The 24,105-nt window shown below is 54.3% G+C and overlaps 1 protein-coding gene across 12 annotated transcripts in view; it reads left to right on the top strand.

Annotated features, from left to right (window-relative positions):
• Positions 1-548: 548 nt before the first annotated feature.
• JADE2 (jade family PHD finger 2) overlaps positions 549-24,105 on the top strand; it is a 48,547-nt gene continuing 24,990 nt past the window's right edge. The window contains exons 1-7 of one of the 12 annotated variants that reach the window (XM_057734961.1): positions 2,205-2,488; positions 5,746-5,836; positions 5,931-6,115; positions 8,990-9,096; positions 10,975-11,032; positions 13,134-13,222; positions 23,668-23,825. In XM_057734961.1, coding sequence (XP_057590944.1) covers positions 10,975-11,032; positions 13,134-13,222; positions 23,668-23,825 — 305 coding nt within the window. In that variant the 5' untranslated portion in view covers positions 2,205-2,488; positions 5,746-5,836; positions 5,931-6,115; positions 8,990-9,096. The other 11 variants (XM_057734908.1, XM_057734863.1, XM_057734917.1 and 8 more) reach the window with 11 other exon arrangements.

Here is a 24,105-nt window from a genome sequence, read left to right as displayed (position 1 = left end):
TTAGATTTATTTCTCCTATAAGCAAATGTGTTCACAACATTCCATCGGGGAATCTTCTTAATTGTCACATAAATGTCATCTTATGTAAACTGAATATTTATCTTTCCACAGAAGGGGTGGAGGGGAAAGAAAGAATAAACAACCTTCAGTCTTGGAGAGGGAAGGCGGTTCCTGTCCCAGTTCCCAACTCACCCACGTGCCTTCAAAACCAAAGGTGAGGTGAAGAAATTATTGGATCATCTTTGAGGGGCAGCCAAAAAGGAGGGGGAATAAAAAGTTGGCAATGATGCTTTGAGGATATTGGGCCAGGCTCCCAGGTCTCCCCCCTAAACCCCGCCTGAGACCAGACCACCCCCTCCCTAGCTGGAAGCATCTGAGAAGACTGCAGCTTGCCCCTCACTTCTCCCCATCCAGAAGGCCAGTCCTGCTCCTTCCTCGAGAGAAGGTGAGCGCGGCGGGCGCAGCGGGTTGGGTGGGTGTGGCCCGCCGCTCCGGGAACGGACCCAAGGCCCCGCCACCGCCCGAGAGCCGCCCGACAGCCCGCCTGCCTGGCGAGCGCAAGCTCTTCTTCCAGAAACTGCGAGGATCCCAGCGCACTGTTTGTGCACCACAAGGTCAAGTCGGGAAGTGGAGCCGGAGGAGGAGGGGCGAGGAGGCGAAGGGTGGGGAGAGGGGCGCCCCGCTTCCTCGCCAAGTGCCAGTCCTTGGAAGTTGCCCCTTGGTTTTTAACCCTTTAGGGGTAGTGGGAAGGACGTGCAAGGGGGAAGTGGATACCTGGGGGTAAACTCCTACTGGGGCCAGGACGTGCAGCCATCCACCCACCCACCCATCACTGCGTTCCCTACCCCCCGGAAATGCGGGTCAGAGCTGGGCGCCAGAAGGCACTCGGGCGGGGGGAGGGGGCGACGAACCCGTGAGGGACCCTCTCTACGGACCGCCCCTCCTTCTTGAGGTCGCCCACAATTTCAAGTTTCCCCCGCCTGGGATGTTAGTTTCCATCTGCTGTGGGTGGGGGAGGAGAGCCGCGCCCCCTCCCCCAGACTCGCGCGCGCCCCTCCCCTCCGCTCCTGCCAGCACTTTCTGCTCACTTCTGGCGCTGCAAAACGCCACGCGATTTATTCGTTTCGCATTTTAAAACCAGCGATTCATGGGCAGGGCCTAGAGCGAGGGTCTTCCAGCGCTGGAACCCCGGGAGGCGGGGTGCTCAGTGCAAACCTCGTTCCCTCCGCGAGTGTCGCCTTCAGGCTGTTATTTGCAAAGAAACGTCTTTTTGACGCAGGGAGAAATGGCAAATTTTAAGTACGTCATTAATATGGCGCCAAAAGATTTTTTTAAGTATAAGCTTGCTTTTTTTTTTTTTTTTAAAGGTTGCGGGGGGCGCCGCCCGGGTCTGGGGCGCGAAGGGGGCGGGGTGTGAGCAGAAAGTGTGAGTGAGAGAGTGGAGGGGCGGGGTATGTGTGTGAGTGTGTGAAGTGTGAGCAGACCTGATGGGACTTGCACGGGCGCAGCCGCCGCTTGGGCCCGGCCCTGGGGACGGGGCGGGCTGGGGGCGCCCCAGAGCCCGTGGGGAGTCCAGGCCCGAGGTGCAGGCAAGAGGGCGGCCCGGCAGGGTACCCTCCCCCCGGAGGCCTGCAACGCTACCTGAACCCGCAGCTGAAGCCAAACAACTGGGCGGGGGGGGGGGGGGGCGACGGGGGGGGGGTGTCAGGAGTGGAAATCCGACTGAATAAGAAAAAAGTGGCTACTCCCCCTCCCTCGCTCCTCCCGCCCGCCCCCACCCCACCCCCACCCCAACACATTTTTTTTTTCTAAAGAGATCACAAGGAAGTCTTGGTTTAAAAAGAAACAGAAACATACACAGGGGGGTTGGTGAATGGTGCCGACCGCGGCCATCGCAGTTGGAGGCTATTTGGGGGGGGTGGGTGAGAAGCGTCCATGGAGTTACTTTGCGCCCACTCCTAGCGGCAAGGGCTTAGGTCCGGCGGGCTCACTGTCCCCAGCCGGGGTGTGGTGTCGGGGACCCCACGGGCCCGGCCGCCTCCCTCGCCACGACCCCGGATGGATGCGCGCCCCCCGCCCGCCTGCGCCGGCCCCAGGAGCTCCGGATTTCAGGAGCATCCTTCCCACGCCGGCCCCAGCCGCGGCGCGTAGCCGGGGGTAGCACCCCTCGGAAGGGCACCACGGAGCAAGGTAAGATCTAGCCCCAGGCGACTGGCCCTGCGCATCTCCACGGCGTTATTTTGTGTTTTTGCAACAGATCTGCCAGCGCTCCTCGCCCTCTCGCGCGCGCTCTCTCTCTCTTGCTCGCTCGCTCCCTCTCTCTCCTGCTGGCTGCCTGTTCTAGGAAGCCAGCGCGCGGGGGGCGGGGGGGGGGGGGTGCCGATGCACAGCACAGGGGAGAGAGATTGCGCATGTTGGTCAGTCGTGTTTTAAAGAGTACATTGCGGGGAGGCTGAGAGGGGCGCATGCAACAACAACTTTTGGAAGGGTGAGCTTGGCGACCTTCTTTATTAATGACTGCGGCAAAGCGCCCCCGGGCCGGGGAGGGGGCGCGGGCGGGCGGGGGCGCGCCGGGGCTGCAACTTGCCCCGCGGGCTCTGGCAGGGCGGAGGGGCTGCGGCGGGAGACCTGTGCGTAGAGGAGGTCGCGCGGCAGGGGACGTGGGCTTGGAGGACCCGGGGCTATCTGCCCTCCTGTCTCCCCGAGTTTCATTTTGTTGATACGCAGCACGTCCGGGCGCCGAACCGGGCTGAGCCGGTGCACATGACCCCGCGCTGGGCTCACGTGCAGCCGGTCCGGTCCCAGACACCTTCCGGGGGCCACCGCCTCCGCCCTGTCGCCCCCTCTCCGGGCTGGGTGCACGCGGGCTCTGCACGCGGGGGCAGCATGCTCAGCTCCCAGGCGTGGAGGCTCTGCACAAATTAAGCACAGTTTCTTTGGAGGGGCGGGGGATACCCTTTCCAGGTGAGTATGGAGGGTGCGCAGTCCCAGCGCGGGGGGCACGGGCTGGGGTCGGGGGCAGCCCCCCCCCAAAGGGCTGCGCGGGAGTCCGGCGGGGGAGAAGCGCTGGGAGTGGAAATGTACCGGCGGCAGCCGGAGCCGCGGGTGCGCGCCCGCGGGGCGACGGCAGGGGGCGTGGCCCTTGTTTACCTTCTCCCAACTCTGCCGGTTCGCGTCCCGCTCTGGGGACGCTTCTGCAGTCCCCTGCCCTCCGCCTGCACCCCTGAGCCCTGGTTGGTACCGGGAAGGTGTAGGCAAGTGGCGGCCCGAGCCTGGGACTTACACACCTGACCCCCAAAGGAGTGACATTGCAGCCCCCGCCCCCACCAAGCACCGCTGCAGTCCCTCTCCCGGATCCCCGGCCGCGCCCCGCCCCCGGCAGTGGCATCTTCCCGGCCTCACCTCCTTCCTCCCTCTCTCCCCCCCTCCTTCCCACCCACTCGCCTGCGCCTGCGGAGCGGCTCCTGCCCGCCTCCTCCCCGCCAGGGTGCAGACTTGTGGCTCCCTCCGGTCCCTTCCCGCTTATCCCTGGGCCCTGAGACACCCTCTTCTTCAGGCCAAGGGATGAGAGGGGGTCAGCTTAGTGACTCGTAGCTTTAGTGTCAGAAAAGAGGGTTGCCTGCGAGACAGGCAGGAAGCCTTCACTGTAGCTTCTAGAGGCCCAGGACACCCACCCTCCGCCCCCACACACCCTGTCCCCCGCCACACACAGCTGCCACCCCCCAAGGGGCTCGGCTGCCCTCACCCGCTACACCTACGCCCCTCCTCCCGTCCCGGGGGTCAAGGCTACCTCCTGGCGCCACCCCCGGCCCGGACCGCTTCTTGCCCTTCCTTCGGCTGGGCCGGAGCCCCCCGCAGCCACCTCCGGCTCCTCCTCCCGGCTCCCGCGGTCGGAATCACGCCGGCGCGCCTCCAGCCTGCTGTCCCTCGGATTGCCTTTAGGGGCAGGCTGGAGGCGCGCGCCGCCCCCTCCCAGTCTCCTTAGCCTCCGCTGCCGGCCGGGACATTTTTGCTTAGCACCTTGGCCGCAGGTCTCATGCCCTAGGGCTGGTGGGGGCGGGAAGGGCTGTGTTTCCTTTGCTCGGTGCCAAGGGCAGGAAGCACCCGGCGCCTCTGGTCTTAGCAGATTCCCAAACCTTGCCCCCGCGCTTAGCATTCTCTCCCATTCCCTCACCATCCCCGCCCCATCTACTGCGGGATTCCAAGACGCAAAGTTTCATAAAAGGTCTTAGTTTGCAGGCGGTCATCAGGAGGCATCGTGTTTGCACTCCGAGCTCAGGAGCTGAGTGGGCATGACTGACCAGCCACCCTGCCCATGTTGCAAGGAGGAGGAGCCCTGAGTCCAGACAAGTCAGGATGTCCCTTTAATGTTTATGTTTGCAAACTGAGTCCTGGGCCTGGGTGGTGGTAGGGCTTACTGGCCCCTCCTCTCAGGGTGGCATTAACTCCCTTCACTGGTAAAATTCCCAGTAGGACATTTGGCAGAAGAGCTGAGCAGGGAGCTGCCAACTGGGCCTGGCCCTGTCTCCTGGGTTCCCAGGGTGCTGGCTTCTCCCCCACCCTGACTTCCTCTCCCACCTTTAGGGCCCCAGGTGAAGGCACCATCCCTCCTTTCGCATCCTCCTCAGGCGGGTTGGGACTCGCAGAGCGATCTAGCAAGAAGAGAAGGAAAATAACAGAATAACTGTAAGGGAAAGGAACGAGTAACAAAGCCAACCCAGGCAGGGAGGAGGGCTTTCATGTTTAAGAGATGCTATTTGCTTTTTAGGTCACAGGCTGCAAAAGTAGGCTTTGATCCGAAGTGGGCGAATAATTTATTGAGAAAGTTCGCATGGTAGGAGAAAAAAGGGATGTTTGTTTGATCTGGAGGCCTCTCAGTTGTCCCAAGTGCTGTTGGCTGTTGTTTAGAGTGGAAAAGCATTTGGTTCCACAGCAAATGCCTCACCGAGGGAAGTCCTCGCCCCAGGCAGCAAGACTTGTAGTGAATGTTGGTTTTGAAAATGTTTAGCCAAGGGTCTCCCCAGCACTTTTGGAGTTGAAGCGTTTTAGGATAGAGTTGTTTGGGCTCGGGATGCAGCAAATGTTTCCAGAACATGGCCCATCCAACGGGCTTTTCCTTTCCCTAAGTTGCCTGGCTAAACAGCCAATAACCCTGATCCAGGAGGCTGTCAGAAATCTCTGCTTAGCTTTTGTTGACAGGTGAGGTGGGTCTGCTGATTCCCAGCCCCCAAGCCCTTCCAGAATCTTGAGGTTAGGTTTTTGACACTGATGTCCACATCCTTGAGGTTGGGGGCAGGGTATTCTGGTTCATTGGTGTTCCAGTTAACAGGGAGGTACTTGTTTTATACCCAAGGCCCAAGTCAGAGGCTTCTAGTCCAAATTCTTCACAGCTCATCCAGCAGGCTCTTTGTGGGCCTCACAGTTTTCCCTTTTGGTTCTCTGCCGGGAGGTCAAGTCAGAGTTGTGAGGAGGGGGGGTACTCCTGGCTTGCCATGTCCTCCACATAGGACCCTTACTATGTGTCTCAAAGTTTAGGAACCCAGGAAGATTCTCAGAAAACCCATAGGAATCTGGAGTCACCCCAGCATACTTGGGAGTTGCAGGTCTGTGCACTGTACACTGTACCCGCTGGGGGGAGGGGGCAAGATGCACTGTTTGGAGTCAGTCTAGGTTTGAATGCTAGACTGGTGGTGTGCAGTCACCAGCGGTGGCCATTGCTCTGTGCCTCCGTCTCTTCATCTGCAGTTGGGGTTAATAACAGTATCTACCTCATGGTGGGTGTGTGGATTCAGCGATATATTGCATAAAGAAGACTAAGCAAAAAGCCAGGCATGTGGTAAGCACTTGATTAGTATTAGCCATTCTTACTATTATTATTAATGGCCTAGATAGGACCCAAATGCAGCTGACCTTTGATCTCTCCCCTTTAGGCTAGGCCGCAGAGCCAGCTCCCTTCTCTGAAGAAGGGGTCAGAAGGTCCCTGCAGCTGCCAGCGGGCAGCCATCCATGGGAGCAAGTGGACTGAGCTTTGCCCTCTCTGAGGTGGAGGGTAGGGTGCGAAGGTGCTGAAGGACAAAGTAGACAAAGCCCTTTTCTCTCTCCCAGGATCCCCTTGGTATGTCCCCAGAACTGGGTCTGGAGGGTGGGTGTGGATAGGGTGTTCTAGGGGAGCTGGGTGCCCCTAGGACACTTGGAATTGCAGGTGGGCAGTGATGGGTGTTGGAGAAGGGTTAGGCTCCCCTGTGATTGGAGAAGTAAGTGTGAGGATCTGTGTGTACAAAATCATTTTTGTCACAGCAGTTACTGTCCCTGAGAAGGCATTAAAGTTAATGAGAGATAGGAAAGAGTGGGGCTCTGACCCCCCCGTTTAAAACAGTTTAAGAGTGTGCGGCTCTTGTTTTCTGAACGTCTGGCCTTCCCAACACAAACAGGCTCTGAGGACAGGTTTTCCAGCCGAAATATCATTAAATTGTATTAGCATCTTATTACACACACGCCTTAGTGGTCTGCCTCAGACAGGGAGAGTTTTTGTTTCTCTTTGAAAGATTGTGTCTGGAATGGTAAATTGCCTGCTTGAAAGCCTCCCCACTCCCCCGCCCCTTTTTTAAGGAGGAAGACGAAATCCTGCTGTGTGTGGTGGCAGGCTGGGTAGGCTGGGTGGCCCCCAGAGAGGAGAGGCCGGAGGCCAGGTTGGGGTGTTTTAACTACCCAGGGAGCTGCTGAAGTAGCAGGCCTGAAAGGCCCACTGTTTCCAGGGTCAGCTGGAAGGGCGTTAATGGAGGCCCAGGGTGTTTATTTGAGTTTATTTGCGGAGAGGTCTTTAAAGGGGGCTGGCATTGGGCATTGGTGTTTCAAGTCCAGACCTGAGGCCCCCACTAAGACCAATGGCTAGTGCTGCCAAGAAAACATCTGCCACCAAATTGCTGCCCTATTACTGAGTTGACATTGATCATTAGCCAGGAGCCCAACCAAATAAAGCCTCCTGAAAAATGTGTGAGGTTAAGACAGGGAAGGCGGGCTGTGCAAACAGGACGAGATCTTGGCCTGAGGTGTTTGCTCCCACAAGCTGCGAGCAGGCCAGCTGGGCTGTGTGGCCCCACACTTCTAGAGGGAGGAGACAAGAACACACTCAGCACTCCACGTGTACCAAGTCCCTATTATGTGCTGGGTACAAATCGAGGGGGTACTGGGCGCCAGCAGGGATCCAAACAGTTGTGCTTTTTAGTCTCGTGGAACGTATACTCCCAAGGAGAAGGACATTCAACAAGTAGCTCGACAAACACAAATTGTGATGGAAACTCTGAAGAAGCTGACTAACTGGGTGGTGGGCTTTCTGTAGATAAGGCAGCTGGCATAGACCTCTGTGATGGTTAAGCCAAAACCTGCAGGATGAAGAGTCAGATGTGCCTAGACTGTGTAGACCATTCCAGGCAGAGAGCACACCTGTGCACAGGTCTTGACTGTTTGGTTTGTTTCAGGAAATGAAAGGAGGCCAGTTTGGCTGGGAAGTGGTGGGGAAAGGGGGTGGTCGTCCATATGCGGTAGGCAGAGGCCAGATGATGTAGGGTCTTATGGTCAGAAGCTTGAGTTTTGCCCTTTGATCAGCAGGAAGCCTTTGAAAGATTTTAAACAGGGCATGCCATGATCTGATCTATGCTTTTTGAAGATTCTTCTGGCTGCTGGTGTGGATCCTGTATTAAAAGGGAGCGATAGTGGAGGCTGGGAGATGAATGAGGAGTCCTGCAAGAGATGAGGCTGGCTTGGACCAGTATGGTAGCAGTAGAGATAGGGGAAAGATGGGTGGATTCTCGATGTGTTCTGGAGAAAGCACCCACTGGACTTGTCAAGGGTTGGCGGTGGGGTGGAGGAGGCTGTGGGCTGCTGCTCATTGAGGGGACTCAGAGGGGACCCAAAGGAGAGCTGTGTGTGTCTCCATACTGGGGATGGTGTGGGAATGCAAGTGACTGGTGGCAAATGGCAGGATAAGGGGACACTCTTTCTCAGAGTCTCCTTTGTAGGTGGGGTTTCAGGAGCACTTTTGTCCCTAAAAGCAAGTGCCTTGTGACCCTGAGGTATTCTCCCAGAGCAGACCTTGCTTTGGGAGAGGTTGGGGGAGCCAGTGGAAAGGGAAAACCAGAGGCCAAGATCATGTCTTGGCAACCCCCCCGACCCCCACCCGCATGTATAGCCCTGGATTCCAGCTTTGGTAAAAGAGTCCTCCCTGTCCCCTCTGCTGGGTTGGAGAGGGGCTTCGTGGGGCAAAGGGCGAGCCCACAGGGGAGCCCAGGCCTCATTAGGTCTTCGTTAGCCACCGACAGTAGAGGCTCACCTGAGGCAGGGAGGCCTTTGGAGCAGACTTGGTTCAAAGGAAAGAAGCAAAGCAGTGGTTTCCGTCTGAAGCCTAGTTATTATTCCAATTAAGCCGCTGCAAAATCTGCTCCCTTAATAACACCCTGCTGAGGAGGACTCTGGGGTATTTCATGGTGGGCAGGTTGGATGGGGAGCTGGCTGAGGGTGGGGTGCAGGTCTGCGTTGCTGACAGGTCACCCTGGTCCTGGGCAGCGGGAAACAGAATTATGAGAAAGTCACTGGCAGTCAAGGGGTCCCATTGTAGGGGAACTTCCTTACTGCACAGGCTCTCTGCCTCGCTGAGGAGGCCTTCAAGTGGGCACTGGTTAGGAGAACTGTCCACCTGGCGTGAGTCTGCTGTGGTATTAAGAACCAGCACACAGATGGAGTGCCAGCCCCTGTGCTCAGGGCTTTATGCTGCTCTCATTTACTCACCAGCTGATTCTGGCCCACAGATGTGTTTGGTTTGGCGCTTTCAAAGTGTTTTAAAAATCTGAATCAGTGGCCAACATTTTAAGTTCCGGAGACTTATGTAAAATTCCAGATCCAGTTTGTGTCTTTTGGGAGGTATGTCTTTCCCAAGGTCCCTGGTCTAGTGAGGGGTGGAGGTGGGATTTGTACTTGGCCTCCCTGAATCCAGTGCTGCTGCTTTTATGCTATTGGAGAGCCTGGCTTGCAAGTGCCTCTGCTGGAAATGAAAAGAAATGCAATTCACGTAGAGGATTTCTCCTTACCAGGAGAAAACAGGTGGGTGCACTTAGAGCACCTCTCCCCCCTACTCCTGTTCCACCTGAGACAGAGCTAGGTTGGCAAGATGTAGGCTAGAGTTCTGTTAAAGTCACCTCTGTCACACTCAGACCCCGGAGGACAGCAAGGATGGACAGCTGTGGGTGGTGGAGCATTATTCAGTCTAGGACCTCAGCCACTGGGCTGCTTGCACTCTGCTGTACAGAGGCAGGGTAGTGTAAGGGTGGAGAGCATGGTCTCCTGAGTCAGACGGACCTCTTACAAGTACTGTGATCTTGGGCGAGTCACTTAACCTCTAAGCTTCATTTTCCTCACCTGCAAAAGGGAAGCAGCTATCATGCCCACCAGCACCAAAGAGCTGTTGTGAGGCCTCAGGGAGGTCCCTGTGTACCAGGACGCTGCCCCTCCCCAGGTAATGGGTGCTTACCAGTTTTAGCTCTCATCCCTGCCTCCTTGGCATGCATGTTACTCACCACCAGGCATCCCTCCATACTCCCACACCCTCTAGAGAGCACTTTGCCTGCACCTTTGGAGCTGGGCAGTAAGCAGCCCCAGTGAACCTTCCTGTCATCCTGATACTGCTACTGGGGACCTGGGGATGGAGAGAAGTTCCCGGCTTAAGGTCAAGTTTGAGTCAGAAGGTTCCTTCTGAGTAGCTCAGAGTTCTGGGTAGTCACAGCCCGCCTTACAGAGCCAGTGCTCCCTGGTCTCTGCAGGGCCACAGTAAAATAAGGTGACCCCCAGGCCTGGGCATGGGCAGACTTGGGGTGACAGCAGGTGGCAGATGGGATTCCTGGTGGGTGGGGAGCCTGGCTGGCCTGCAGCGGGGATGCGCAGCGGTGCTTTTGCCCCATTGACACTGGCTCCTTGTCCTTTGCTGTGTACAGTGAGGCAGCCCAGGGTCTAGACGGACAGGAGCATGGTGGAAAGCACTCTGGGCCCTGAGCCCCAGTCTGTCCTCACATTAGGACTCGGCCACTGACTAGCTGTGAGACCCGGGGCGGGTTAACAAGCCACTCAGTGTGCTCCCCTCCAAGAGGGGACAAGAGCAGGCTCTGCCACCCAGGACTCTGCAGGATCAGAGGCAATAGTGAGTGGGAAAGCACTTCCAACAGGCAGGAGCTGACCAGGGCACAAAGGCAGCTCAGTGTGGGCTCAGGGATCAGACCACGTGGATTCAAATCCCAGTTCAGCCAGTCACTAGCAGGACAAGGCACTGAGCCTCCTCAGTAAAAGAAGCTAACAGCTCACGACTCCCTGGGTTGTTGGGAACACGCGCTAGCTGAGATAGCGTGGATAGGGGAAAGAGCTCAGCATGGAGGCGCTGCCCTTCCTACCTTGAGGTTACATACTGTGGTGCAGAGGAGGCTGGTTCGCACTTTTATTTGGAGAAGGACATTGAGGGGGGAGGGAGGGCAGCCCAGCCCAGCCCAGCCCGTTCACCCTGGGCCTGGTGTGGCTCAGGGACCCAGCTTGCAGCCTTCCTGCCTCCAGCCCACTTCCACACCCCTCTGGCAGCCGCTCTCAGGATGTTCCCTCAGTGCTGCCTGGGCCGGGCAGGTCCTCCTCACTGTTCACTCTGGGGCTGCTTGCCTCCCGCCTTGCCCTCCATCACTGTGGTGTTTGACCAGACTCTTTGTTGTCTGCGGCTCTGGGCTCAGGAGGTGGGAGGTGCAGCCCCTCTCCCAGCCCCAGGGCCCACGTAGGTGGGTGGGGAGAGGGAGAGGCTGGTGAGGAGAAGCGTAGGGCACGACCTTGCTCTCATTCTTTCTCTGCAGCAGGGTGAGTGTGGGGAGGTAGGTTACTGGGCAATTTTCTGCAAGATTGAGGACTTCCCAAGCTGCCTGTGAGTATAATGGGGCCTGCCTTTTGTTGCAGATGGAAGAGAAGAGGCGAAAGTACTCCATCAGCAGCGACAACTCTGACACCACCGACAGTAAGGCCTTCCATTTGGGGCTCCTCCAGGGAAAGTGTTTGAATAATTATCAGGCCCAGATCAGGGGACAGTGCCCCATGGTCTCAGTGTTGATGAAAGCATAAATCAGGCCAGGTCCCTCTGCTCCTAAGAAAGTCCCCACACCACCATGGCCTCCAGGGCCTTACTGTCCTCTTCACTCTACTCCCCTTTACCTTCTAGCTCTCAGCCCCATGTGTTTCGCTCCGGTTGCAACAGGTCAGCTCGGCTCTGGGCCTTTGCCTATGCTGTTCTTGGCTGCTAGGAACACATCTCTCTCCCTCTGGGCCTGCTGTTGAGTCAGGGCCTTGTGGAAGTGTTCACACAACAGATGAAAAGCCTATCACTCTTCATTATCATGACCTGATAAGTATCATTTCCTAACCAAGTATCATTTCCTTATTAAGGTAAGCTCCTTGATAAGTTGATAAGAAGGGTCATGTCTTGCTGACTGCTGTATCCAGCTAGACTGGGCACATAACAGGCGATCAGTAAATGTTTGTTGAAGAAGTTAATGAAGGAGTCTAGCCTTCATAGGATTTTGGCAGTAGAACCTCAGAGGTAGCCTTGTGTAGGGGCTGGGTACATCAGTTGGATATCTGTGGGTGGGGGCACTGTTACAATAAAATGGAATTTAGGGAGCGTCTTCTGAAATTTGGAGGTGAAAAGGGAGGTGTCAGGTGAGGGCTTTTCCCTGGTACGAGAAGGCAGCTCTTCTCAGATGCCCTAGGAACCTGGGCCTGCGTGAGCCAGTTGGAGTAGAGTTCCATTCTGCGCTGTGTAGGAGAGAGACGCTGCCAGGAAGATCCCACCTAGCGGTGCCCTCTGGTGAAAGCCCAGGCTGAGGAAGAGGCCGCACTGCCAGGGAGGCCATGCCTGGAGCCCTGCAGCTGTAGACATTAGTTTGTTCACATATGTGGTGAGCAGCTGGGATTGGGGAGATCGCCAAGGCCCCTTAGAGCTCCCGGAGTTCCCTAACCCCCTGGAGGCTGAGGACGCATGCACTAGGATGAGAAGTCCGGTCCCAGCCCCTTCTCTCCCTCCAGGTCTCATTCATTGTCCTTTGGGGCCCGTTTGCTCAGCTTGGCTCTGGTGTGTGACCTGGCTGGCTGTTCCTCCCTGCGACAGTAGATCACAGTGTCCAGCCCTCTATGGCTGCAGTCACGCTGCCTGTGGCCTGTTTCAGTAGAGCTGAGAAGACCCGTATCCTCTGCTTCTAACTTTATTTCAGGCAGAGGCACCCTTGAGGGCCAGGCACCTGCAAGGGAGAACCCCTGGGCAGCGGAGCCCTGTGTCTGCATGGGAGCTGGGCCAGGCTGCGGCGTACTGCCTTCTCACCAGTGCCCACCACTGCCCACCACGCGTGGCTGCTGCTCCTGCGGCCCTTAGGGGTGCAGGCCACCCTGAGTGTCGTCCAGCGAGGGCTTTTACACACGAAGGATAATAGATAATGTTTATCCATGCAGTACTGTGGGCCAGGGACTGTGCTAAGACTTTACAGGCATGATACCATTTCATTCTCACAGTGACTCTTTGAAGATAGTTATTCTCTGCCCCCATTTTATAGAAAGGCAAGCTCAGGCTAAGAGACGAAGTCATTTGCCCAATGTGAGGAGCAGGGCTCAAGCTTAGTCTACAGGTCTACTTTAGGGCAGCACGCGTCCCACTGCCCTGTCTTGCCTCTGTATACCCGCTGGGCATCATCCCACAGTGTCCGATCTGCAGGGGCGGTGGAGAGTAGCCCCGAAGGCTTATTATAGCCCTCCTTCGCCAAGGAGGAAGCAGAGGACCAGAGAGGGCAAGGGACTTGTCATGCGTCACACATAGGAAGCTAATGCTGAGTCCTTGTCCAACTGCCTTTCCTCTCCCAAGCCTCTTCTGGTTGGTGAGTGGAGGAGGCATTATGTCCCCATTCATCATGGCAAAGGCCCAGAGCAGGGACAGTCCACCAGGTGCTCACAGAGGTCTCCACCTCCTGAACATTCAAGCCAGAGCCTTCCTTACAGGCTTCCTTTCCTTGGACATGGGTGGTTGGTGGTCCTGGCCTTCCAGGGGCCCCTCATGGGCTGTGCTCTCTCTGCAGGTCACGCTACATCTGCATCAAGATGCTCCAAACTGCCCAGCAGCACCAAATCGGGCTGGCCCCGGCAGAACGAAAAGAAGCCCTCAGAGGTGGGTAGTGACAAGTATCCTGGAGAAGGATGAAACAGAGGTGGAAAGGAGCGGAAGGGATGTGTGGGGGAAGTGCAGATACATGGTGGGGAGGGGGGAGGATTCCTGGCAGAGGGCGCAGTCGTTGCAAAACAAGACCAGTATGGCTGTGGAGTGAATGGGAGGAGCTGGGGGTAGGGGTGCCAGTTCTCATCACTTTGTAGGTTGTTGTAAAGATGTTCCCGTTGATCTGAGTGAGAGGAGAAGCCTTTCAAGGATCATAAGCAGGGTAACGACGACGTAGTCTGATGTTGTAATGAAAGGTGCCACCGTGAGGAGAAGGGAATACGAGGGGCAAGGGTGGGAGCAGGGAGGATGCTTGGCAGTTGTCCAAGGGAGAGATGATGGCGCCTTATAGCTGGGTGATGGCAGTGGAGGAAGAAGCAGTAGGATCTGGGGCGTTTTGGAGGCTGAGCCAAGAGTGACAGGATTTGCTGGTGTAGGGGTGGAATACTGAGTCCTCAGAGTCATCCAGTTACCTCGTCCACTCTTTATTATGCCCATTTCACATGCATCAGCACTGTAAGCCTTCCTCACTTTGACCCTGTTTCTTGGGATAGGTAGAGGTGTTTATGGCCTCTGGAGCTGTGGAGAAGAGCTTTTGGGGTGGGTAGACAAATGGACGTGCAGTCTTGCCTCCTGCAGCCCCTGAAAAAATTGCATCCTAGGGCCTTATCGTTCCAAATGCATTGCACTGGGCACAGGAGAGACCCTTGGCACAGATGAGGCTGCAAGAGCATTGAGTACCGAAGAAGCAGGGTGGTTTTGAATCTGCCCCTTAAGAGAGACATTGTTCTGCAGCCCACAGAGTAGCCAGGTTCTGGGCTGGACACTTTACTCTTTTTAACTGTTATAATAAGGAAACTGAGTATCCTAAGTTTATATAGCCAAGATGTGAAGTTATTGGGGTCAACAGTGCCAAAGGTGGGAAGGCTCCGAGTTCTGGGGCGGAGCACTTGGCCTGGGTTGAGGGAGGATATCTTTCTTCTGAGCCTGGCAACCTCCTCTCCTCTCCCTCACTGCAAGGGCCATCCTGGAGCTGCTGTCATTAGCCAGTCCCTGGGGGGTCTTCCGCAGAACCTTGCATTTGAAAAAGGACTCCCCACCTTCTCCAGGAGCTGGCCTACGCTGGGATTCTCCTTTTGTGGGGGTTGAGGGTGGGGACACCTTTGAGACCTGAAACCTATCATTCCCATCCCCCAACATGGTGTCCTCCCTTGGCCCTATAGGGGAGGGGTGGAGATGGAAGGAGATATCTCTGGGAATGCAGTAAGGACTGGAATGAAAACTGGGGGTGAGGTGGGCATGGGAGGAGGCTGTTCTTGAGGCTCTTAGCACCCTCCTGGTCTAGCCCTGCTCAGTGGGTGGAAGGTGTGTGCTCACGTGCACTGGGAAGTAGGAGGCAGAGTTTACTATGGCCCTGGGAGTCCCTGGGACCACCCCTTCACACCTCTACCCCCATCCCCATCTTGAGAGCTGTAGGGGCTCCTAATTACTACTAGGATTGGATTAGTAAAACAATAGCCACCTTTGGTGCCTTCCTGGTCCTGTAAGGCAGGAATTGTCCTGCCTATTTCCGAGCTGAGGAACCTGCCTCTGAGAACACCCCCTGCTTTCAGGGGCTATTCAGAATGGAAAAAGGAGGGGAAGTTCTGGGGAGGCCCCAGGCTGGCTTAGTCCCTCCCCCGACCCCCCCCCCCCCCCCAGCTTCAAGCTCCAGTGGGAGGAAGGGCCTCCTCTCGGGGCGGAGATCCCAGGGGCAGGGCTGCCATCTACGCCCGGGATAGGCAGGCAGGCTGGGGGGAAGCAGGTGTCAAGTAAAGGCTGAGAGCAAAGGGTGATTTGCATGGGGCTGAAAATTCCCCTGCCTCTTGGGTTTTCCAGTGCAGGGCCTTTGAACCTTTCCCCACCTGAAAATAGTCAAACCATTGCAAGGGTGTTGCTCCCCAGCACTGCTGGGGATTGGCTGTGCACGGCCCTGGGTTCGAGCCTAGGAGCCTCTGCAGGGGGCTCTGAGGCCTGACTGGAGACACCCGCCCTCAGGTCTCAGGCTCCTGGAGGGCTGAGGTCGTCTTCCCCGCCTTAAACTGTTGCCAAGGACAAGCTTTTCCTCCCACAGCAGGCTGGAGAGCAGCCTGCGAGGTTTCCCTTGTCCCCTAAGTGAGGAGGCTGAGCCATAGTCGGCATAAATTCCAAGTAACCGTGGGGCAGAGAGGAAACCATCAATGAACGCTTCCAAATTATTTGGCTCACGAGAAGGCGGAGATGAAAGCGAGGCTTTGACGGCAGATCGTGTTTGCACTACATCTCTTCACTGGGCTGCCCCTTCTCTTTCTGTGCACGGGCTGGAGAGAAAGGCCTTTATGATCTGCTAGGGCTGGAGGCCAAGGGCTGTGAACACCCTGGTGAAAGGGCATCTGGGGTCCCTTCTGCTCAGTCCCCAGAGTAAGAAGCCTGTGGAATGGTTTTCAGGCTCCTCAAACGGTCTGTTCCCAGTCTGGCCCAAGTTCCCAGCCTCAGTGATTGCAAGTGAATGTGTGTGGTGCAGGGGTCCCTTCCTGGTGGCTGCAGAGCCACAGGACCCACAGTTTACTTTGTCTCCTTATCTGTGAAGGTGGACAGTGATGGCTGGGGATTTGGGATCGGGAGTATTTAGCATAGCAGCGGCACTGGCACATAGAGAAGCTGCCACTACGGAAAGGGCTGGGGTTGGGTTTAGGCAAGACTGGCGGGGCCCCACCTGGGATGAAGGTGCATATCAGAGGGTGCTGTTTATACCAGAGGGAGGTGTCCCAGGGTGGAACAAAGTGCTCTGACCACGAGTCAGGACCCTGGACAGGGCTGAGGCCTTGCAGGCCTAGCTTTCCTTCTGGCCCTTAACCAGTGGGTGGCCTCATTCAGCCTGAGTGAAAGGGGACTGCAGGCCTCAGTACTGGGGGCTGAAAGAACAGACCCTGGGATTCCTGGGAGACTGGGTTAGGATTTTTGGTTTCCATCAAAAGTGGAAACACACCACACTAAGTCTGAAGTTGGCTCCAGGATCCCGTTTGGCAGGGGAGGGAAAAGGTGTGGCTGCCCCCAAGAACACAGGCTGCTGCCTTCGTCTGCTCAGCCTGCCAGCAGGATCCCAATAAACCTGAGGTCTGTCCCTTGGGGCTTAAGTCGGCCAGGCTAGTCCTGAAGGAGAGGAAGGGATTAGCTTGGCCTGGGGAGGTGGTATTAGTGTAAAAACCATGCTGAGGCCTTGGGGTTCTGGCCTGGCCTGTCTCACCAAATAGCATGAACATAACTTTGTAGGTTATGAGCCTGATAGAGATCACAGACCAGAGATTATTTTTTTAAATAACAATATCAGACCCCCATCCCATGTCGTTCCGCAAAATTAAATGACTTAAATGGTCTGGAGTAGGGCCCCAGGTACCTGTACTTAAGAGCCCTCCTGCTGGAAGCCAGCCTTAAGAATTACTGCCATAGACCTTTTTGCCTCATCTTCTAAGACAGGAGTTTCTGGCTTGGTCCTCCCTGGAAGTTGAGGGAGGAAGGGAAGGCCTTCCAGCCTGGTTCAGTGACCTAAACAAAGGCTGGGAGCATGGCTGGGGGGATCCTGCAGCTCACCTCTTCTGCCACAGCAGCCAGGGGACCGATGGGTTTCTGCCAAGCCCTTGGCCTGGCATGGGTGGGAAGGGCGGTTTGAGAAGAGACCCAGAGGCCAGCCCTTTGGTTCGGAGACTGCTTTTTGAAACTGTGTCTTCCTCAGGCCTGGGGCAGAGAGGCAGATGGAGGGGCAAGCTGAGAAGTGAGGGTTTCCCCTGCCAGAAACTTCCCCCTGGCAGGCTGTCTTGAGGTAGAAAGTTGTGTTTTCAGGAAGTCAGGGTCCCCAGAAGTGAGCCAGTGGGCAAGGGACATAGGTCTTTAGGACCCTAGAACTAGTGATAGTGGTTAGACTCAGCAGACACTTGGGAGCACCTACTAGGCCCAGCCTAGTGCTAGGGCCACAGAAAATGCAGGCCGACTCCCCAGGGAGCTTGTCCTCTGGCTGTTAGCAGAATGCAGGTGCTACACAGGAAAGTGTCAGTTATGAGAGGTGCAGCCAGCTTTGCCACGAAGGAGCTCTGTGACCCTGGGCAAGTACGTTTCTCTCTGAGCTGCAGTGTTGTCATCTGTAGAGCCCTGCCCTGCAGTTACTGTTCTGTAGATGTGACTGTCCTGTCCTGAGGCCTGTGGAGCCTGGGGGTGGGGGAGATCCCAGACATGAGTGGAAGTGAGCCTGGCCTCCCTGGGGTAGAAGCCTAGATGGTCCCAGAACAGGGTGGGCAGGAGCTAGGCTCCTTTTAAGGCCGTGGTGACAAACTGTATATACTTCTAGGTGAGAGAATGGGGCTTCTCTTCAGGTTCCACAGGGGCCCTTTCAGGGTTCAGCCTCTCGACCCTGGAACAGGACCTGGGAGAAAGAAGTGACCCTGTGAACAGCCTCTGCCACCAGTGGAGTGTCTTCCTGACCCAGTGTCTGTGAAAGTTCCTATATAAGGAAGGCCTTTCCTAGGAAAGGCAGCGAGTGGGGAGTGAGAATGCAGCATATCTGCTTGACCCTTTGCTTTTGAAAATGGGCCTGTTCCTCCCTGGGTGAAGGCAAGGGTGGCCAGAATGTGTTGGGGTGCAGAGCTGCAGGATAAATAAGGTGCATTCCTGGAGGAGCAGAGGTGTTACCCAGATGTTTGAAATAACATATTGTATGTTAAAACAGTGATGACATATGTTGTAGTAAAGTGCAAAATGCTCCCAAACTTGAAAGGTACAACAGGAGGCTCCAAAAAACAAAAAAAAAACACAAAAGTTTTTTGCTTGCCCCTATGGTTTTGAGCCGTGTTTCTAGCCAACAGTTTCCTCTGCTACCCTGGGAGGCAGGCGGGCGGTGAGGGGGAGCCCTTCTGCTGGGCTAAGTGCCTGCTTTCTGAACCTCCCACTGCCTTCCTCTGGGGTGGGGGGCAAAATCCACTTCTCGTATAGCCAGAAACATTGCTGCTTCTGCCAGCTGGAAAGGCCTCCTGGCCTCTGGGACTTGTCTTGCAAAAGAAATGTATGTAATAAATTCTCTTTAAGAGCAGGAAGTGCTGTTATCCTTGTGAAAGAGAGAGAGATGTTGAGTGTGTGTGTGTGTGTGTGTGTGTGTGTGTGTGTAAATGTCTGACCAAAGTAGCCTAGTGGTAGCTTGAATGCGACTACGAGGCTATTTCCAGAGCCCTTCTTTGGTGTTTTATGCCTAATTTTAAGTATCTGATTGTGCTCTTGGCTGAGATACTTTTATCAGTTTCCAGCCCAAGAAAAAGATTTTTTTAAAAAGAAGAAATAGCTGACTGGTTTGCGGGCAGCATTGCATTGGTTAAATGACAGTGCAGCCCTCAGACAAGTGATTTAACCTCTCTGAGTCTTGGTCTCCACGTCTGTAAAGTGGAAATAATAATGAATTAAGTGAGATTGTATATATAAAGTGTTTAGCACAGCACCTGGCATACTGTAACAGGGCAATTACTTTTCACTATTAGCTATTCTTTCTAATGAGATGAGGTGCTCTGAAAAAAACTGTGATTTTAAATAAGGTACTGGTAGTAATTTTACTTGGCTTTTTCAGGACAGACTGTCAAACATCCTGTGGGAGATTAGAGAGAGGGGGGCCGCTCCTAGCTTTGCATTGGGACTTCTGATGTGGACAGAGGTCAGGGAGAGGCAGTCCTGGATTGGCTTTGGGACAGTGACCAAGACCAGTTCCTGAGTTCCACCTGGAGGTATCCTTTGGGAGACAGACAGCCCTCTGTCTCCACGCTCCCTGCTAGGAGGATAGGACAGGAGGTTTCAGAGCTTAGTCATACTTCAGACGGATCCTGGGGTTCATTCATTCACTCACGCACTTGTTCCACAAGCATTTCTTGGGTGCTTGGTGTGTGCCAGGCACTGTGTCAGAAACAGGCACAATGGTTCGCAGGACACATGCGGTCTCTGCCTGTGTCAGCTTGATTATTAGAGGAGATGGACGTTAAACAAATAATTACACAAATAACCATTTTCTGCAATTGTGATAAGTGCTGGAGCTTTCCTTAACTGAACTTCCCCTTGTGCCTCTTGGTCTGAAATACACTGTGATACAGTCCTTCACCCCTGAGAAAAGGAAGCAGAAACCAAGGTCCCAGGATGAAATGTTTAAATAACATTCATAAATCTTGTGATCATATACAGGAACTCTTAGCATAGCAAAGTGAATGTTGCCTGTGGTCATTGTCTTTATTTGCTTTTGGAGATCACGTCAGACTCCAGACATGACATGCTTTCTGGCATAGCCCGTTTTTGATTCTTCCTGGGGAAATAGGTACAGAAAGTGGTCTTCAGTCTTGGGAAAAGGAGCTAGATGGCAAGCCACATGCAGTTTCCCCACATCTGGGCAGAGCAGGGTCTTCAGCTCCCTTCAGAGCTGCCTTGGCACCTCTGGCACTCACATTGCTTACTAGATTAGAGTTTTAGACCTTTAAACATTCTTCATACTATTTGAAGAAGCTACAATTAAGGTCTCCCAAGCAGCTCAGCAGAACTTGGTTGCTAGGCAGCAGACCTTTAAAGACAATTCGTCAATTTCTGCCAAAAGCGAAAAATAGTAAACATTCACATTCTTAGAAAATTGCTTGTTTTCCAGCTTCCAACTTCCTTACCATGGTAAGGCCTCCAGTTCATCAGTATCCATTTTATTTTTTATTTAGTTTTCATAAATAATTCAGAGGCACATTAGGAGAATAATTGAGCCTTTTTTTAAGCCTAACCTTTGGCAGTTCAAAACAGAAAGATGTCGGGGTTGCCATATTTGTGGACGGGTATTATATGAATGTACAGGGTTTCCTTTGGAAGGTATAGCGTACCCAGCTGTAGCCTTGGGCAGCTCCCCAGAAAGGTGGTGGCAGATCCATGGGAGGCTCTTGAGTCATTCAGCCTTAGTTAGCACCTAGCATGTGTCCGGCCCTGCGTGCACCTGCTGCAGCCTGTGGCCTGGCCAGACCTCACTGAGCTTACCTTCTAGTGGGGAAGACACGGCAAGAAACCAGGAGATTCCAGCACAGGGGCCGTGAGAGTTCAGAGCAAGCCCAGAACCCAGCCTGGCATCAGGGAAGGCTTCCCAGAGTGTATGTGGGCTGGACTAGTACCCTGAGCGTGAAACAGGCTGCCCCCTCTTTGGCAGGGAGAAGAGTGTCCCAGCAGGATCCTCCCGTGTGCCAAGGGTGAAAAGTGCTCGGGAGGGAGACTGCTAATGCATCCGTGTGGCCACAGGGCCTGGTAGACGCTGCAGCTCAGCTTGAGGGCAGTGAGAAGACAGTGGAAAGCCACTGGAGGACTAGGAACTCGAAAAGGTCACCGTCTGATTTGCATATTCCAGCCCTTGGGGAAACCACTTGATTTGGCTTCCGGTTAACTCAAGGGCATTGGTAATGAGCAGGTGGCCAAGAGGGACAGGGGTTGTGGAGGAGTGCTGGATGGCTCCGGAGTTGTCTATCTGGGTTCCTCTGCCACTTCCGACATGTAGGATCTTGTGTGCGTTATTAAATTAACCGGAGTCCCCAGTTTCTCAGCTGTAAAATAGGGATGATAGTAGCACCTACCTCACAGAGTTGGTATAGGGACTAATAGGTAATTCAAGGACAGCCATTAGACTGGTGCTGGGCACACAGTGCTCTTTAAGTGTTGACTGGTACCATTAACATAGTGCTGCCTTTCCTGTGCTTCCATCAGTCCTCTGCCCAAAAGGGCCACTCGTGTCCAGTCTGTCCCCTGCTCCCTGAGTGACCCCAGATAAAACCTGCAATTCTCTTGGGACCAGACTCTTTTTCTTTCTGTCTCCTGAATCTCCCTGACTGAGTTGAGCCTGGGATCTCTCCCTTCCTGCTCTGAGTTCTTAAGTCCACGCCTGTTCCTAGGTTGGGGCCACCTCTCCCCTGCTGGTGTGGCCTGGCACTCTGTGCCTGCAGGCTGCCTCTTGCTCCATTCAGTCCACGTGCTTGGGTTATTTCAGCTTTGGTTATATCTGTGAGGGGTCTCACCCGTTCATGGGGGTTCAAAAAGCATTGGCGAGGAGCTACCTGGGGGCCTCAGGCTTAATCAGATAATCCTCCAGAGGGGCCCTTTTTATTCATTCGTTCATTTAATCATCTATGCAGTCACTATTTATTGAGCACCTACTCTATGCCAGTCACCCTGCCAGGCATTGAGAATGTTGCAGAAAACAGGACAGGTGTGGCAGGAAAGATGACAAGAAACAAGCAACGTGCATATACCAGTTAATTTTCAGGAGTATAAGTACTGGGACGTGAGGCAGAATGATGGGCTGGAAAGTGGCTCTGTCAGGCGGTTGGTGGCCTTGAGTCAAGGTGATCATGGTGATCCCTCAGAGGTGACATTTTAAACTACAGCCCAGGATCAGGGAACAGCAAGAGGTTTCAGAGTCACCTGTGCCTTTTGGAGAGGCACACAGTGACACTGGGCTCTTGAACAGTTGATTTCCGGTGCAAAATGACAGGCTTTCCCTGGTGGGCGGTTCCTTGTAGCATCAGAGCAACAGGGCATTAGATGTCGTACCACGTGGCTTGCCGGGGTTGGGAGAACTTTGAGACAGTCACCAATCCACTGTGGTTCAGTTTACCCCACCAGGTTGTGTACTGGGCCCCAGAGGGAAATAACCCAGTCCCAGCCAGCAAAGGGAGGTGCCCAAGGACACCACAGAAGCACCCAGTACCTGAGTGTGTGTTCTTGTGTCTGCTGTCTTGCTACTTGCTAATAAGATATGCAAATTGTCAGGGCTGTGGAATCTTTGCACATGTCATCTTCTGTTTAATTAGCATTTAATCGTAATCTCATTTTAATTTTTTCACACTGGTACCCTAATTAAATGTTAGGGTGTGAGTCTTAACAATTAAATTATATTGGCAAATAGAGTCTTCAAGAAACTTGACCTTTTGCAAGCCGGGGCCCTCTCTAGCTATATGCAGACGTTAATTAGATGTCTGCACGATGCTGCCTCGAGCCCCCTTGGTGCCCCCATGTCAGTTGTTTCCTCGTGGTGACAGCCCTAGATTCAAGTGAGGCACGCAGCCAGCGGGTGGGGCCTCCTGCAGGCAGAGGTTACCACTGCGTGGCTTGTCATGAGCCTCTGGAAGGCTGGTGGATGCTGATGCTTCCGGGGAGGGGAGTGGGCATGAAGTTGGGTCTGAGGCCTGGAGGGCTCCTTGAAGTGGTTTCTCTTCTCTCCATGATGTGAACTCTCTTTTAACTTGTGATTCTCATGTGATGATCACTGGGAACGTTGGTGCCGAAGCAAATCACATAGTGTCTGGTGCTGCCACCAAGTTTTGCAGCAGCCCTTTGTGGGGGCCCCAGTGAGGCCAAGCAGCCGGGGCAGGCGAGGCACTGCCGATGCCACTGGGGCTGGGCTCGGAGGTTGCTCTGGGGTGGGGGCAATAGAATATCGGAAAGAGCAGTGTCTCCCTGAGGGAGCAGGTGCTCAGCAGAAAACCAAAGCATGAGGATAGGTCCACTCACGGCCTAGCCCTGAGGGAATTTCGATGGGCTTGATTGAATTGAGAAGGAATTCAACACACTTCTCCTATCCCATCACAAGCAGAGGATGGAACTGCGGAGCTCCCAGCGAGCCTGGCACATGGTATCCTTGTTCTTTTTTTTTTTTTCCTCTCTTTTTATTGGAGTATAGTTGATTTATAATGTTATGTTAGCTTCCGGTGTACGGCAGAGTGAATGAGTTATACATATACATACGTCCACTCTTTTTTAGATTCTTTTCCCATATAGGCCATCATGGTATCCTTGTTCTTGAGGGCCCATTGAGACCCTGACCCATGGGAGGCTGTTCTCTAGGCTGCCTCAAACCCTGGCCTCTCCCTCAGCTATTTGCATGAGGCCCTGGCACGTAGTTGCCTGGACTCTTTTACACTTGTGACTGCAGTTGCAACAACAAACATAATTTTGAATCTTCAACAGAAATTCCCTGAACAGTCACTTCATGGCAGTATCGCATTCACAAAAGCCTTTCTGCCATCTGATTTTTCCTCACTATTTTTGCCTTTCTCAGCAAGTCTTTTCCTTCCCTCTGAGGTCCACTACCATCCATCACTCGGATTCTGTCCTTCTGCAGGTCAAAGCACATAAATTCAGTTCAACACATTTATTGAAGATCTTCTGTGTGCAAAGCACTGTGCTGGGTTCAGAGAAGATGCATTATTGGACTTACTGCTTTTGTGTTATCTTCTTCTTTTTGAGTGAGTGGGCTTTCTGCATTTGCCTTTTCCTGCCCTGGCCTGTGAAGCAGATCACCCTGAGGCAATCCGAAGCCATTCTCTCTCCCCCTTTGCTCCCCACAGGTGTTCCGGACAGACTTGATCACCGCCATGAAGATCCCAGACTCATACCAGCTCAGTCCGGATGACTACTATATCCTGGCAGACCCATGGCGACAGGAATGGGAGAAAGGTGTGCAGGTGCCTGCCGGGGCAGAGGCCATTCCAGAGCCCGTGGTGAGGTGAGCCGGGAAGCCCAGGCCAGGGGAGGAAGGGGAGGCTAGGACCAGTCAAGGGATCACTTTCTAGTCTGTCTCTATTCTCAGATTATTTTTTCCTAAAAAATATTGCAGTTTTTCAGAAATACTGCAGTTTACCTCTGAGGCCAAGAGTTTGAGCTTGGGCTGAGATCTGGAGCCAGACAGTCTGGGTTCAAATCGCTACTCATATTCAATGGGACCTTGGGCCAGAAATGTAATCTCCCTGGGCGTCAGTTTCCTTGTGTGTAAAATGAGAGTGATA

Source organism: Hippopotamus amphibius, chromosome 1, assembly GCF_030028045.1.
Source record: "Hippopotamus amphibius kiboko isolate mHipAmp2 chromosome 1, mHipAmp2.hap2, whole genome shotgun sequence".
NCBI lineage: Eukaryota > Metazoa > Chordata > Mammalia > Artiodactyla > Hippopotamidae > Hippopotamus > Hippopotamus amphibius.
The sequence above is the reverse complement of the archived record's forward strand: the minus strand, read 5'-3'. Positions and strand labels throughout refer to the sequence as shown.